Source organism: Actinia tenebrosa, unplaced genomic scaffold (assembly GCF_029948245.1).
Source record: "Actinia tenebrosa isolate PJP-AT-01 unplaced genomic scaffold, QUT_ActTen_1.0 PGA_scaffold7__59_contigs__length_16204524, whole genome shotgun sequence".
In the NCBI taxonomy this organism is placed as follows: domain Eukaryota; kingdom Metazoa; phylum Cnidaria; class Anthozoa; order Actiniaria; family Actiniidae; genus Actinia; species Actinia tenebrosa.
Window position 1 is genome coordinate 9,257,259 of NW_028292584.1, and position 16,521 is coordinate 9,273,779.

Below are 16,521 nucleotides of genomic sequence, written 5' to 3' on the forward strand. Positions count from 1 at the left end.
CTGCCATCTAACATGGCTGCCGTCACGTGATGGTGCAAAGCCGCTATTCGATCCCAACTTATAATACCGTCCTTGAATAATTGAATTAACTGTACTGATCCACTTATGTTTTTATCGCCTAGATAGTCATTATTTTCGGAAAATATTCAAAAACCGTGTTTTTGAGAATTTGCTTGAGCTTGAAATCGTAGATGACCATTTGTTAATAGATTTTTTCCCCCGAGGGAACCGTTACTTCTCTTTTTTCTTCAGCAAATGCAGAAAGTAAAAGATTTCCATAATCACACCTTGAGTCGAGTTTCTCCAATGTTACTTGCACTGGACAGGTTTATTGATAGCTTCCGTATTGTCCTAAGATACCCATCATGTGATTAAAGTTAACCAATGAGGACGTGCAGTTTGATGTATGAGGTTAACCAAATTTAAATAAAAATTAGTCAGTTGCAAAGGAAACTATAATTTCTAGAAAACCCTACAGTATCAGTATACTTCCCAAATCATTACCGAAAATATCCATGTAACGTGATGCCCATGGCTCAATAGCATACTTTGCAAAAGACAGAATGCTAATGGCTGAGAATTCAAACGTTACGAATAGAGAAATTTTAAAAGAAGGGCTGCCTTGGTATTGGTGGTTTCACGGCGTGTCTGCTGTAACATCGGTCCTCGGAAACCTCTTGGTTATTTTTCTAATCCTAACCCGTTCATCTCTTCGTACAACACCTAATTGGTTCGTACTCTCCCTGGCCGTGGCTGATTTTCTAGTTGGAGCTGTAGTATTTCCATTACGCTTGGTATTCGAAGTCGTTTTCCAAAACCGTCCAACATCGAACTACTTTGTCAATGTAGTGGATTACTTTCTCCTCAAAGCCTCCATGACAAACCTTTGTGTCTTGACTTTAAACCGGTACTTGTCAATAATGTATCCTTTAAAACACGTCTACTTGAAAAAGAAATATAACGTGATCAAGTTGATACTAACAGCCTGGTTTATCGCGTTTTTATTTCCTTTAATATTCCTGTTGTTGAATCTTTTTGTCAAAGACGCACTCATAAAGAGATACTATATTATGTTTTTACTGATATTCTTAGAAATAGTCCCTTGTGTGGCTTTGACGTTGGCCTATCTTCATATCATATATTTTGCCCGACGCCAACGAGAACAGATAAAGAAACAAAAGAGCCAGTTGAAGCACAATTATCCAACAAGAAGAGTGAAAGAAAGATATAAAAAGAATAAAACCATGATACGTGTTCTTGGTGGAGTCATTGGATTTTTTGTACTTTCATACTTAGTTGATATCAGCCGTGTTTGGCTTAAGTATATCGATCTAAACGAAGCTACAAACACATCTTTACTAAGTAAAATATCTTTTCTGCTTCTCTATGCAAATTCCGCCGTTAATGTGTTTTTCTATGGTCTTTTTAAAAAAGATTTTCGCGCCGAAATTTGGAAAATGTTTTGTGAGCTATTTTCCAGGGGTAAAGATCCGTCTCGGTCGTTTTTTTCTGCTGAGAAAAAGACTACCAAATTGTGAATATTGACATTCACTTCCTGATATATGCTAATAAAGTTGCATCTGTGTTTTATCGATGAATATCAAGAAGAATGTATGAATATCAAGAGATATCGCCGTTGGATTATCATATTTCACCGTTCGGCAAACAATTTAAGCTGAAGTCTCCGAGAAGAAAGAGTAAAACGTATCTGATGGAAATTTTTTATTCATTGTATGACGCTAAAAAAAATTTCTTATTAACTTCATCGTATTAATATTCAACATATGTTTTCTATTCAATATACAGTCAATGTCATTAACGTTGTCCACCGAAAAAAGACATTTACACATTTAGACATTTACACATTTAAACTAAAAGAAATACCACGTGTTTCCTCGAACGTTCTGGCATAAAACAAACGCTGAAGTACAATTCTCCCTCTTAAATCCTCACTAAATGGTCGGGGCATTCTGGATTTTTGATTCACGAGTTTAATTTTACATTTATAGTTCAGGCTCACTTTGTGTGTAAATGTGTAAATGTCTATTTTTGGTGGACAACGTTAATGACATTGACTGTATAAAGGTCATACCTGTAGATAGTCATTGGGACGGAAGATGAATAAGGACTGAATCTGATATTCATGATTGCGATCAAAGATTAATAAAAAGGAAAAGAAAGAGACAGATTAAACGAAAAAAAAAAAAAAAAAAAAAAAAAGACAAAGGAAAACGGGGGAAAAGAAAAAGGAGAAAAATAAATAGGACACTCGAAGCGTGAGCATTTTTAACATTTTGTCGCCATTTTAAAAGCATACTGTAAATTATATCTTCACACATACACATACACATATCGTTTATTTGATAAAGCAGGTCATAAAAAATACGCAAGACAAGAGAGTCCTGATGTGGACCTGCATAATCTAAATATACAAACATAAATATAAAATTGACAGCTAAATTATTACAAAACACACATAAATGAAATTCTAGTCATAAAATTATATAATATAATATTATATATATATATATATAATAAAAATATTCAATAATAGAATATAGATAATAAATAAATTAATATATATATATATTTGTAATATTAAGATAAATAAATAAATATACAAGCAAAAATTATAATTCAAAAGTAGACAAAATCCTCATTTTCACCCGTCAGTCATGCATGATTCCTTAATATAAGATATAGAATCTAGGGTTTTTTTTTCTTTAGTTTGTTTCTAAAACATGATACACTAGAAGCTCCCTTAATGTGATCCGGGAGAGAGTTCCATGCAACTGCAGCTCTGTGCTTAAAAGTTAGTCTTCCAACTTCAGTTTTAGGTTTTGATATTTTAAGATTAAACGATTTTCTTTATATTTATGTTAAGCAAATCGATTGGAAATGATATTTATTTCGATTACTCAGTGTATTTGAACTAAATGCTTCATTTTAGAGGGTTTCAATATAAAGTTCAGTAAAAAATAATAATCTGAAGGAAAAAATGGACGTGTCTATGGTTCCGGAGTGTCCTTGTTGTAAGAAATGTATGACAAAAGAGCATAAGTCTTTTCCATAAAAAGCCAATGTGATTACTTTTATTTTCGACTAGCATTCAACCACTTTACGAAATCTTTTCAAGTCAAGACTCAAAATGAGCATACTTCATAAAGCGGAAGGCTGAACGTGCACGGTAAACAATAACGCCTTCCGCGTAAAAATTAAAGGAAAGAACTAAACAGAAAAAAGAATATGTTTTAACTCACTGAAAAGCCAGTAGTGCCTTCTATATTAAGGATATTATGATAGCAGATAAGATAATCTATCTCTAATATCGTCTTATTAAAACATCACTTCTCTTATGGAGTAATATTGATAATGTATTGACGTTAGCTTCCCTGTTATGACGTCAAAAAGTGTGTCTTGTATATGATCAGTGTATGTTATCTCATATGTTATGAGCATCTTTTTCAGATGATTGATAAGTTTTTAATATAAGGTTTTGAAAATAAAAATATCAATATTTTTATAATTGTTCAAGTTATTAAAAAATGGAAAAGTTGTCAGGAGTTTGAAGAAAGATAAGATTGATTGATTGATTGATTGAAGACATTATTTAATAAGGATAACACGTGACAGTAATTTTGGTAACTGATTAACTTGTGGCCCTCTTGTGTTTAGCACGTGCACTGAAGATGGTCGTCACCAGCGTCTTCAGTACGTGGATCTTTTATGTCCGCATTATACAGGTTATATAGTGAAGACATACGGGGACTACGTACGGTTTTAAGTCCTTGTCCGAAAACCATCCGAGAACCATCAATCGATCATTTGATATGAGGCCGTTTGGATGTGGAGTTTTTTGACAACTGACAAATAAGCCTGTAAATTTTAACTCGCAACTGACAAACAATCGAAATGTTAACTACTAGTGACTGACATATGGACCCTCCAAAACAGACCCTCTAGTTGGTATTTTAAATATTACGAAGGCTAAGTAGTTCGGTGAAGACGTGGGATGAAAAACATCTTTTTAGTACATTCGATCATCAGTCGATAATACTCGGAATCTGCTTAATACATCTCATAATGAATTGATGACAAAAAAAGGTGCTCTTCAAAAGGTATATATCGAATCATTATATGTATAACAATCAACCAATTGCCCTATTTCACTATGACGTCACACCAAAACAATCTATTGCTTAAACGCAAAGGATCATGGTCGTCGGAGGGGGTCAAATCAACCCAAATTCACCGACAATTGTTCTAAAACCCGTATCAATCCACGAAGAGAAGTAGAATAGCCAGCAAACTTTCAGAATATTTTTTAGTACATATTAACACATTCTATATCTAAAAACCAGGCCATTTTAGATTAAACTGTTTCGCTAGGAGCAAGGTTTGTTGAATTTTCTATTAGATTTGGCGATTCTATCCCCCACGTAAACAAGCAGTGAAATAGGGCAATTTTCTCTAGTTTTCCGTGGTCCTCTTATTTACCACTTAATTTTTTCTTCATCTAGCCATCAAAATATGTTGTGGACTCCCTCGTTGTGGACTACGCCTAGTGAGTCCACAATTAAGGGAAACATATTTTTTAACCTGTCCATTGAGATCCAATCCAAATTCCCTATCATGACGCAATATGATAACGTCTCTAGGAAGATTCCTTCTTTTATCGCTGCAGGATAAGAAGTGCTAAGCCATTAACATCAAGCCGGAAATAAACGCAAGAAAAGGAAGCACGTTTTTTTGACGTTTTGGGCAGTCGTCCTTCCTAGAGAATAAAATGCTATTTTCTACCACACTTTCAGTTATGGATTATATCCTGTAATACATTACCCTCGTTATCGCCAAATACTCCAATAAACTGTCTTTTTAAAATATATATGAAATTACTCATTCAATTTTCTATTAAAAGTTGCGGGTATAGTGGATTTTAGGACGCACATCTGTCGTAAAATAAACACCGATGAATAATATGACAGCTTGAAATGATCGGATATACTCTTCTCTGTTTCGGAGAAAAGGTTATTAAAGTAGTAAATGAAGGAATAACTTATTACTAAAATGATTATATTTTTAATTTAAAGTCCTTGAGTGTGAGTGATGTATGGTGTTCTGTTCATGTTTTGGAGCCTTTGTGTTTAGTACAGCAGAAGACAAATGAAAAAACAAGTGCTTTGTTAATATGTTTAAATTTATTCGCAATTCAGAACACTAAGATAATGATGTTGTCAGTAGCCAATCGGAAGTGAGTTTATTATTTGTTTAAGAAGAATACAAACATGTTATAGCACTAAGTTTAAAAGAGTATTGCTTTGTCATTTCTATAGCATATGTTTTAGTCGGCAAGTGTAGTTATCAATGAGTGGATGGTACGTTCTCTTCCATCCAACGGGACGGGACACAGAATGGCAAATCTTTCCAATTTTTCTCATTTTCAAGCTGGTTCACGCGAGGGGCAGTCTTGTTTCTGGTGGATACGAGGAGCAATAGCTGCTATAACCGTACTTGGAAATCTCCTCGTGATTCTGCTCATCCTAAAGCAATCATCTCTACGGAAAACGCAAAATTGGTTCGTCCTGTCGCTAGCCGTTGCGGATTTTTGTGTTGGAGCGGTTTTATTCCCTTTACATTTTGTATTCGAAGTTTTATACCGTCATCGTCCCAACGAGAACCATTTTGTAAACTTTGCTCATGACTTTTTTTTATATGCTTCAATGACGAATCTATGTTCCTTGACATTGGACCGTTACGTGTTTATCATTCATCCCATAAAACATATATTCTTGAAAAAGAAGAAAAACGTGGTTAGAACGATAGCAACTGCTTGGATGTTGGCTTTTGTGTTTTCGCTCGGCGATTTTATCATCCATATGTGTGTACAGAGCAAAGGAACGATCGCAAAGAGCTACCATATATTCTTATTGTTATCCTTTATTGCCTTTCCATGTATTGCTCTCCCAGTGGCCTACGTCCGTATACTGTACTTCGTCCGACTTCACCAATCTCGGATTAAAAGACAAACAAATCAGCTTCAACACAACTACCACCTTAGTAAAGAAACAGAGAGATACAAGAAAAACAACAGGATGATTCGACTCCTCGGGGGCATCATTGGATTCTTTGTTATCTCATATCTAGTTCTTATTTATCGTGCATGGTTAAGATATGTTATAGGTGTGCCTTCTATCGATGCCACTTTAAGCAAGGTTTCTTTCTTAATTCTTCATTTAAACTCTGCCATTAACGTGTTCTTCTATGGACTTTTTAAAAAAGATTTTCGTAACGCTATCGTTAGTCTATTTCGTATGTCTTTTTATCGAGGTTACGTTGGTAAATTTAACGACCTTGCTTCAGAGGGAAGACGAACTACTGAAGTTTGAAACTGATACAGCTGTTCGGCTTTATTTTTTTTTTTCAGTTTCAAAGTATTTTAAACTAACGTTAATGTAATAAAAAGCTCAAATACCTGCTTACGTCCAAGAAGTTGCTTTTTCTTCAATTTCTTCGTGGTTATCCAGAATTGTTCAGTCATAATTTGCCCACATGAATTGCTTGTTAGGGGGTGTCTCAGAAACAATATAGAAAAAAAATTATTTTGGATGCTATGCATGAAATTAAGACCGTCTCAAACACCCCCCTAACAAGCGTGTGAATTATTGACATATTTTACACCTTATGCTCATTTCGTATTCAACAACTAATCAGCAAAGAGCTTCGACTGAGCTTCGACACGGAACAGTGTTCGACCCAATACGTTATTTATCTTATTCAAAGCGATAAACAGCAGCTAAATTCGATGGTAATTCATCACAGTACTATACCTTGAAATTTATGTGGGCAAATTATGACTGAACAATTCTGGATAACCACGAAGAAATTGAAGAAAACGCAACTTCTTGGACCTAAGCAGGTATTTGGGCTTTTTATTACATTAACTTTACTCTAAAATATTTTGAAACTGTCAGCCTGTTGGCAGTCGCGGTATGACATTTGGATATATGTTAAATTGCCGTTACTTTTTAAAAACTATGGCTTTCAAGCATGTTTAGTCAAAGACTATTTAGTTCACAACTTTAAAAGATTATCATAATGGTGAATTTAGGTGAGCTTTCTGTAGCGGTATTTCAGCGCCAAGGAATTTCTTTAAACTTGGCCAGGTTGTGTGTCATGTTTATCTAAAAGGATCCCAAAATTTTCGTCGAAATAAAACGGACAGATTTTTCGCAAAATCGAGTTTTTGTGAAAACAGTGCTGCTTAATCGCTTACATCTTACAAATTATTAACCTGAAATGCAATCAGAATATACCATATTATAACTAAATGATTGATTTAGATGTTGGTAAAGTTTTATGGCAATTGCTTAAAGGGCGCAAAAGTTATGAGTCCAAAATCGACATAAGCCATTCGGCCATTTGGAAATACCGAGGCACCTTAAGCTATCAAAACCCATTGGATTGACTTGAGTTTGAGTTTGAGTGCGGCTTCTTGAAGTTATGAAGGCTTTTCCATGTCATATGCTAATGCTGTGACGTATGAGGAGGCATTTATGGTCATTTGTTGTTCCTCGTAATTCGAAACACCGGCTTCTATGGGAAAACTAATTTGCAATCATTTCTATAAGAGCAATGGGGAAAACAATGACGTATTTCAAATTTCATTTATCTGTACCAGTAGTGTTTTGTATATTAAATGATTACTTCTCATACCTTTAAGACTTCAAGAAGTTACACTTTTAAGTTATAGTTTAAAAACTATATATATATTTTTAGCGTTATTCAACATCTTACACCATGTAGAATTTATACTCTGAATATTGTCAGAATGGTTGATAGGCACTTTAAAGCTAACCCAAACCCTAAATGTTGTAAAAATCTAAGAATAAGATATATATATCAAAAGATTATGTAATTAAATATGTAAAATCTAAAATACATACTATGTTAATAAAAGAATTACACTATATAAAATGATTTAATTCCTGCTGAGACTTAAATAAGATACAGTAAAAACCCGCATAAAAGAACACCCATTTTTGGAGTTGAGGCTGATTTTGTTCTTATTTAACGGGTGTTTACTGAAAAATCAGCCTGAAGGTGTTCTTAAGGTGTTCTTAAAATAAATGTTTCTAAAATATATAACAGTATTGCTATATATAGCCACACTACCAATACATGTAGATGATATCAATGTGTAAGTTCAAAAATGTTATTAAAAAAATCTTGACTGCAATAATAACTGTATCAAAACAGTAGAAAAATAATTATTGTCAGGTCAGGCTTGGAGTCTGCTACTAGTAACACTGTAATCTAAACTCTCCCCCCATCAGTGTATACATGAGTACTGATGAGGAGGCATTTAATAGTGATTTTTGTTTTTTAAGAACACTTTTTGATATTTCAGGCTGATTGTGTTCTTATTTACATGGTACTTAAAACGCCCAAATTCAGGCTGGGTGTTCTTAACCCGCTTGTTCTTTTATGCGGGTTTTTACTGTATCCTTATAATTGTTTTTAAATGCCACTATTTCTTCGTGATCAGGAGAAGAAGTTGGTGGTATTTTCAATGGGTATATTAGCATATTAAAAGCAATATTAATGGTAATAGTAAACATTGGTAAATGCAAGAGATTATTGTAACAGCCATTTCAAAAAAGGTTGTTGAAGATTTTTTTTAAATGTTCCCATGTAGCTTACCAAGCTGGAAATGCAAAGTGCATTAAGAGATAAAGGTATCGAAATATGCGATAAAATGGAATTTTCTTTAGCTTTGTCTGTACTTTTTTTCTGGAATAGTTTTACTGTAATTTTCTGTGCTGACTGTGACGTTTGACCGAAATTATGGATGTTTTGCTTATCCCTAGTGGCAGTAATATTGATAGATCAAATAATATGTAATCAGCGCACAGATATTCGCCACGTGTCATTCACATCGGGTAGCACTGCATTACTAGAGCGATCCGGAACTTCATTGTCGCACGAATAATATTTGAAAAATTCGAAACCGTGTGATCGACTTGTGTGACAAGCCAGAGCAGGTAGTCTCATGGGACCCATACAGCATGATGCTCCCCACTCATTGGCCGGAGTATCACCCCATTCACTGCATTTTCCGCTAAGGATTGACGTGTCGTCAGGCAGTGTATCAAACGAACCACAAGCCGCAGGGCGTACTGAGGCTACACCTGCGTTTGTAAAGAACTTTACTACCTCATGTCCAGCGGTGTTGTTTTTGGTCATGATGCTCACTACTCTACCGACAGATACCTTGCGACAATAGAAATGAATCTGGTTGAATCCCATCTTGTTCTTGATATCCAACATGGCGGCTCCCATAGGCAAGACGTTCACGTCTGTTCTGTTGTATTCTTTGATGACCTCACAGGTTGATGGCTGGTGTGCAGGCAATATAGTGTTGCTTGGCTGGACTAACTTCGTGACCACAGTCCAACCACCTGAAAGTCGAAATTAATATTTTTTTTAAAAACAAATGCTTAATTTGCATCTATGTCCTATAGGATAATTTTAAGACTAGAAACCAAGTAAGATGTCACAAGATACCCTCTCCGCAATATCTCGCCATCGGTCACCTCTATCGGTTGTCATGTCGCAAAGAACTTTGATCGGTTTTCCATTGTTCATTGGATCTAACGAATATTCCACGGAGCCCTTTGAATAGCCACTTCTCGAGACTTGAGGTATTCTCTATTTCTTTCTTTTTTTCTTTCTTTCTTCCTTTCTTTCTTTCTTTCTTTCTTTCTTTCTCTCTTTTCTCTTAAGCTATGTAATACGATAAATTTAAACTCTATTTTCCAATTTTTTTTACTTGAAATTATCTTTGTTCGCCGATAAACAACTGAAACTAGGACAACCTGATCAACTACAACAATCCTTTGTGCACATTCCCCGAGATAACCTGTATAGTCCAAACATACCTCCGTCAGTCGTCATGTCGCAATAAGCCGGGATTGGGGTTCCTGTGTTAGCTGGATCGATCCAATACTCGCCAGTGCCAATGGAGTGGCCAGCTTCCAAGATATTCAAGCATGACGTGGCGGGGTTTTCTTTGGTTCCTATATAAAAATATCATGATAATTGTGAGTTTGAAAATCTGGACTCTGGTTAAGCAAGAAAAACTATCAAAGAAAGTTGTTGTTTATTTCTTTCTGGTTTATTTGCTTCAGGTCTATAGACCCCTTGCTTGTGATGTCGGAATGCAGCTCATTTTGCAGGATAAAACAAAAGAATGTCAATCTCCTGAAAATTGGAAACCTATTGTTTTGTCCTCCAAATTGAGCTGTAATATTCAGTCAAATATTCAGTCGATTACACTTTCACTTATAATAATTAAAGTTTTTATTGAACAAATCGACCATAATGTAGAATTGCTAAGTATATACTTTAGATTTTTCTGATTTATCATCAATTTTGTTGAGTTTTTTTCACGTTTAATAAGCCGGATAATCTGAGAAAAAATATAAGCCAATAGGCCCTTTGCAGTTAACGGTCACGTGTCTGTACTGGACTCCAAAATTTTTGTTTTTATATTACATTGGTGATTCTTTTTAGCTACTTGTAAAGAACTGAATGAAAACATGTGTGTCCAGTGTGTTACGAAATGTAGTTTTATTGCGATCTCTCGAAACAGGTTGTAGAAAGTTTGTTTGCAGTCCAGTAAATTTCACCCATGGGAATTAAGATGTTCATTCATTTGCTCTCAGTGAATTAATCAGCACGTGATTGCTTAGCTGCAAAGGGCCAATCAGAATGGAGAAAATTTGCAAAATTGAGGCGTCACTTGTCCTCTTGAAATCACAAGTTTGCAGTTTACCACTTGGGGGAAAATAACGTTGCTAATACTTGCTTGTTAACAGTGACACAATAATTCATGAGTTTTATATTTTCATTGATTCCAATTAATGGTTGGCATCTCTTTTTTTTTAAGTTTCTTGTCTAACTTAAGATATACTTACGTATAGCCAAACACTGGAAAGACCCTCTAGTGTTCTCACACTTGCTGGATTTTGAACAGTTATGGGTCCCAGAGGTACACTCGTCAACATCTGCAATTATTGCAAATGGAATGGATAAATAAGAACATATATTCTACTTTCACATTTCAATTTACAGTTCACGCCCGTAACTTAAAATTTTCACCGTTTAAAGAGATATTAAACTCAGGTCCAGCATTCTTCTGAGCTCGCTCCTTGTCCCTTGCTTATTTTAGTTCTGCCATCTAACCACAGGCAGCCCAAGCTGTATTATGGTCGCCGGCACGTGATGATGTAAAGCCTTTTTTGGCAAAGGATTACCAACCTGTATTGCAGCTGGGACCTGTGAAGCCACTAGGACACAAACAGTTGTATCCTCCTTCTAAGGTGAAGTCTGCTTGGCAACCAGTGCTGTTGCTAGGACACGGATTGCTTTGACAACCATTCTGATAAAAAGAGAAAGAGTTAATGAGATGGAGAGACATGAAGGCAGGCAGGCAGGCAGGCAGGCAGGCAGGCAGGCAGGCAGGCAGGCAGGCAGGCAGGCAGGCAGGCAGGCAGGCAGGCAGTTAAATGAAGAGGTTTTAAGATAGCTGAAAACAGTCGAGCTGCTCGGAATAGAAGAATTAAACATGAAGGCACAAATACGCCGAACTGAGAGTATCTAGAGGGGGAAAAAAGCACGTAAAATGTCCTTCAAGCAGGTAAAAAAAATTTTTTTTGGGTTTGAATACTCAAATACTAAATTTGATTCGATTTTTGTACTTGGCCGATATTGCGATTGTATTTCTATTGTCTGTTGGGGACTTTAGAGTTGACAAGTTATGATAAAATACCTAAACGTTGAGTTTTGATAGTCAAATTGACTTTTTACAGTTATCAATTCACCTTTTCTCGATGGACTTTTGCAGAAAGTGACATACCGTTTTTGGCAAGCTAAACATATTTTAAAATGTGAAAAATCATTTAAGCGCCTTAGTACATTTGCGTGCAAATAGTTTGTTTTGATTCGCGTTTGAAACAAAATACTCGTCTTGTTCATCATCTTCTTAATAACTTGAACTTAAACTTTGTTTACTATGGAAAACGCTACGATAAATGGTTTTTCACACTGTCTTCACTGTAGGTTCTTCGCTATTTTTTAACGCTATTTTATACATTAACTTTCCTGGCGTCTTCGCTGTTTTTAGCTTGTTCGTATACTGAAAACCATCCTGATTTGATCTTCTTCGATGTCCTTTTACATTTTTTTATTAATTAAGTTTGATGTTTAATTCACCTATGAAGAGCGCATGATAGCTTAATTTCAACTTTGTCTCAGTGATTATGACATTTTTCTCTTCGGAAACTAAACATTTTTCGCTCGCATTGTAAGTCACTACAACTCTGACCAATAAGGAATCCCCAGAGACAATGCTTAAAGCAAATATAGCAAATAGCAAATGCAAAGCAAATAAAACATCTTTAAGTGACATTATGAAAAAATACCTGAGCATACCGGATACTTTTACCCCGCAGTCCCCCACCCTACCCCCCTCTTTGCAAATCCTTAGCTCGAAGAAATGATAACAGAAAACCAAAGAGGTCCAAAACATTGTGTGACTTTTAAATATATAATATATAGTTACCTCGGAGCCTGTGTAGATATAGCCATGCTTGGGGATCAAATCTTCAGGATGCTGGAATTCATCGGAATCATTGATCTCACACGCGCTAGTACTCTCATGAAAGTTGCAAGATAAACAAGAGTTACTGAGATAACACATGATTCTACACATGGACTGTGAAGAGACGGTCAAGTTCTGGATGGTGTGATTACGAAGATAGCTGCCAGACTTCTCTGGAAGCCAATATATATTTTTGCATCCCGTTACCAGCGCAACTTCAAGAAACAAATAAAAGAGGAAAGTCATTAAAATAATGAATGTTGAATGAGATTTAAATTTATAAAAAATTATTTACCTGCCTATTCATCTTTTTTTCCTTCTCTTCTCATTCCTTCCTTTTCTTTCTTTCTTTCTTTCTTTCTTTCTTTCTTTCTTTCTTTCTTTCTTTCTTTCTCCTCTTCTAACTTTTCCCCCACGTTTTACTATATAGTTTCCAGTACCAAACAAGTTCCTCTTTGAATAATCACATTACAATCTCAAAGAAAATCCTTTTTGCTTTCAATAAAGAGGCGCCTTTTCATGAGCCCCTCCATTCACGGTTAACAACAAAGATTTATCCAAAGAAATTTAAGAAATTGAAGCTTACAATTGAAGATTATATAACTGCTTGCTTTATTAGACGGGAGATTCAGTGTTTAGTTTTTCTTAAGATGTCCGGCGTGTTTCTTCACAACTTTTTAATGAGGAATATAGGGCATTTGAACTTTTGCGATCCATAAACTCCTTCATGATAGTAGATTTTTCTAGGCTTTTAAGTGAGGTTGAATTAGAATTCTAAAGAGGAACTTATGGTTTATAAATGATTTAAATGCGCTAAAAACTGGACATTCTCTTTTTTATTAGTACATAAACTTTTTTCACTATAGAATTTCAAGTGATGTTTATCGGTACAGTCAACTCTCGGCTTGCTGACACCCGTCTTATGGACACCTTGCTATTACGGACAGGAGAAAATTCACCAACAAAAACACTGACAAAGAAATGACCGTAAATAATTTAAATAATTGCAGACGCTCGTTATTACGGACACCAAGTGACGGTCCGAGGGTGTCCGCTGTAACGAGAGTTTACTGAACACAGAAAGTAGAGTCAAAAATATATTGCAACTCTAACTATCGACCAAATCTATAGTATTTAAGAAAAGCGACTTACTATAGAAGCGAGTTTTTCTTTTCGTTATTTTAATGTCATAAGGCATGAAAAAAAAGGTAAATTTTTGTCTAATAATTCCATGACATTTTTAATTTTTGCAGATTGAATAATCAAAAAATATTTTAAAGTGTTTCTAGCATTATGCTCGAAGCTAGATAGGGGAAGCCGAAATCGTAAAATTTGTTATTTCAGTTCTTTTTCTTTTTCTTTTAGATTTTTTTTAAGAAACGAAATAACGTACCGTGGCGGAAAAGGGTCTTATGCCAAGGTGCCTGGACAAATAGTTTATGATAAGCCTTACCTGAAGCTGACGACAAAACGAAAATGACTCCCAGTTTAACAAAATATGTAAAGGTTGGTTTGCTTCTCTTCATAATGCACCACTAGATGTCGGCACGAACTCTGTGATTGATCTGAATCAGTCTGTAAAATCTTTTTTCCCTCAATCTGTATATATCCTATGCAGAAAATAGTCAATCAGAATTAGGCTCTCCACCGACTGAAGAAATGATTTTTGGATTCCTGAACTTAGCTTTTCTATGGTTAAAAATACACTTTTCCATATATGGATAACGTCAAGGGATTGGCTGGGAACCAGCATTCCTTTGTGAATTTCATATACTAAACATGCACTCGCGTATTGTTTTGCGAACTTATAAGTTGTTTTGCTTTCAGAAAATTTCGGTTAAATTTGAAGAGGTAGTTATATTAAATTTACAGTTTCACGCTGAGACCTAATACGATAATAATACAAGAAGAAGAAGAAGAAAAGAAGAAGAAGAAGAAGAAGAAGAAGAAGAAGAAGAAGAAGAAGAAGAAGAAGAAGAAGAAGAAGAAGAAGAAGAAGAAGAAGAAGAAGAAGAAGATGGATTGAGGAAAAAGAGAACAACTTTTTATTATATACACGAATATTTTAAGACTAACAATCTTTCTTCTATCCAAGTCAAGTAAAACTTATACATTTAGTTACATACATTTCAGCCCAAGATTACAACTGCTATTACTTTCAAAGAATGCGTAAATAATATAAAGACTAGTTAAATTTGAAGAGGTTGGTGTTAAATTTACAGCTTCACGCTGAGTGCTGATACGATAAACAAGAATAGAAGAAGACTCCCTGAATAAGAAGAAGAAGAAGAAGAAGAAGAAGACCATAATGAAGAACTGAGAAGTAGAAAAAGATGGATTGAGGAAAAAGAGAACAACTTTTTACGAATATTTTAAGAGTAACGATCTTTCTTCTATCCAAAGTAGAATAAAACTTATATATTTAGCTGTATACATTTTAAGCCAAAGATTACAGCTGCTTTATTAACTTCAAAGAATGAGCATAATAGCTGGGGGGAAAACAAAAGATTAATAAAGTATTTGGTAGCGATGACAATACAATCAGTTGTTTAGATTGTTTTAAAATTGTTTTTATAATATTGTTTTTTTTTTAGCTTCTTATTCAAAGGGTTTTTTAAATGAATTTTCTTCACACTAACTAAAATACTGCGTATTACTTTAGGATCTTTAGGGATTGAATGAAGTAATGATGTTCGGATGTCTGAACCAAGCTTTTCCAGGATTAAAATAGATTTGCTTGAGCTTATGGTCCATATATGGATTGTGGTATATTGTATCCATGATAATCTACCTTTCTCGAGGTTATGTTAAACTAACTGCGAAAGAGAAGAAGGAGAAGGAAAACATATTTAAGCAAATCTGTTTTCAAACAAGCAGAAAGAAAAACAGAATAACTGGATGGAAATGTAAAAGCTTAATGAAATATGCGGGTACGGTGGCGCAAACATAATGGACCCCTACTTTCGTTCCATGACCACATTCATAAACAGAACTTTGCCACAATTACACAACAATGAATAACACAGAGTAACCGGCGTATCAGTTTATAAAGATAGGCCGCAGAGTGCAAATTTAACAAGTTTACATAACAGTTATCTAAGGTAGCCGGGTGTCTGTGTTATTCCATGGTACAAGAGTAGGGTGTCTGTGTTATACCATGGCACAAGAGTAGGGTGTCTGTGTTATCCCATGGTACAAGAGTAGGGTGTCTGTGTTATACCATGGTACAAGAGTAGGGTGTCTGTGTTATCCCATGGCACAAGAGTAGGGTGTCTGTGTTATCCCATGGTACAAGAGTAGGGTGTCTGTGTTATCCCATGGCACAAGAGTAGGTGTGTCTGTGTTATCCCATGGTACAAGAGTAGGGTGTCTGTGTTATCCCATGGTACAAGAGTAGGGTGTCTGTGTTATCCCATGGTACAAGAGTAGGGTGTCTGTGTTATCCCATGGTACAAGAGTAGGGTGTCTGTGTTATCCCATGGTACGAGAGTAGGGTGTCTGTGTTATCCCATGGTACAAGAGTAGGGTGTGTGTGTTATCCCATGGTACGAGAGTAGGGTGTCTGTGTTATCCCATGGTACAAGAGTAGGGTAGTGTGTGTTATCCCATGGTACAAGAGTAGGGTGTCTGTGTTATCCCATGGTACAAGAGTAGGGCGTCTGTGTTATCTCATGGTACAAGAGTAGGGTATCTGTTTTATCCAATGGTACAAGAGTAGAGTGTCTGTGTTATCCCATGGTACAAGAGTAGGGTGTCAGTGTTATCCCATGGTACAAGAGTAGGGTGTCTGTGTTATCTCATGGTACAAGAGTAGGGTATCTGTTTTATCCAATGGTACAAGAGTAGAGTGTCTGTGTTAT

The 16,521-nt window shown here is 35.4% G+C and overlaps 3 protein-coding genes across 3 annotated transcripts; 2 read left to right on the forward strand and 1 right to left on the reverse strand.

Moving 5' to 3' along the window:
• The first annotated feature begins 488 nt into the window (after positions 1 to 488).
• LOC116304218 (adenosine receptor A2a-like) lies at positions 489 to 1,538 on the forward strand. The gene has a single exon (XM_031713917.1). It carries the CDS (start codon positions 564 to 566, stop codon positions 1,536 to 1,538), a length of 975 nt encoding a protein of 324 aa, XP_031569777.1. The 5' UTR covers positions 489 to 563.
• A 3,763-nt stretch (positions 1,539 to 5,301) lies between these two features.
• Positions 5,302 to 6,479, forward strand: LOC148905518 (adenosine receptor A3-like). The gene has a single exon (XM_089040109.1). The coding sequence runs from the start codon at positions 5,373 to 5,375 to the stop codon at positions 6,384 to 6,386; it is 1,014 nt and encodes a 337-aa protein (XP_088896235.1). The 5' UTR covers positions 5,302 to 5,372; the 3' UTR covers positions 6,387 to 6,479.
• Positions 6,480 to 7,993: 1,514 nt separating this feature from the next.
• On the reverse strand, positions 7,994 to 14,187 carry LOC116304214 (uncharacterized). The gene is made up of 6 exons (XM_031713913.2): positions 14,115 to 14,187; positions 12,623 to 12,876; positions 11,320 to 11,440; positions 10,977 to 11,066; positions 9,939 to 10,076; positions 7,994 to 9,458 (listed from the first exon to the last, which is right to left on the reverse strand). Exons 1-6 carry the CDS (start codon positions 14,185 to 14,187, stop codon positions 8,902 to 8,904), a joined length of 1,233 nt encoding a protein of 410 aa, XP_031569773.2. The 3' UTR covers positions 7,994 to 8,901.
• Positions 14,188 to 16,521: the final 2,334 nt, after the last annotated feature.

Excerpts from the sequence above, each read along its gene's own strand:
- LOC116304218 (XM_031713917.1), top strand. The coding sequence starts at position 564 with ATGCTAATGGCTGAGAATTCAAACGTTACGAATAGAGAAATTTTAAAA.
- LOC116304214 (XM_031713913.2), bottom strand. The coding sequence starts at position 14,187 with ATGAAGAGAAGCAAACCAACCTTTACATATTTTGTTAAACTGGGAGTC. Across the intron at positions 11,441-12,622 it reads ATATCTACACAGGCTCCGAG|AATGGTTGTCAAAGCAATCC; the intron begins GTAACTATATAT and ends TCTTTTTATCAG. Across the intron at positions 11,067-11,319 it reads AGGTCCCAGCTGCAATACAG|ATGTTGACGAGTGTACCTCT; the intron begins GTTGGTAATCCT and ends CAATAATTGCAG.
- LOC148905518 (XM_089040109.1), top strand. The coding sequence starts at position 5,373 with ATGGTACGTTCTCTTCCATCCAACGGGACGGGACACAGAATGGCAAAT.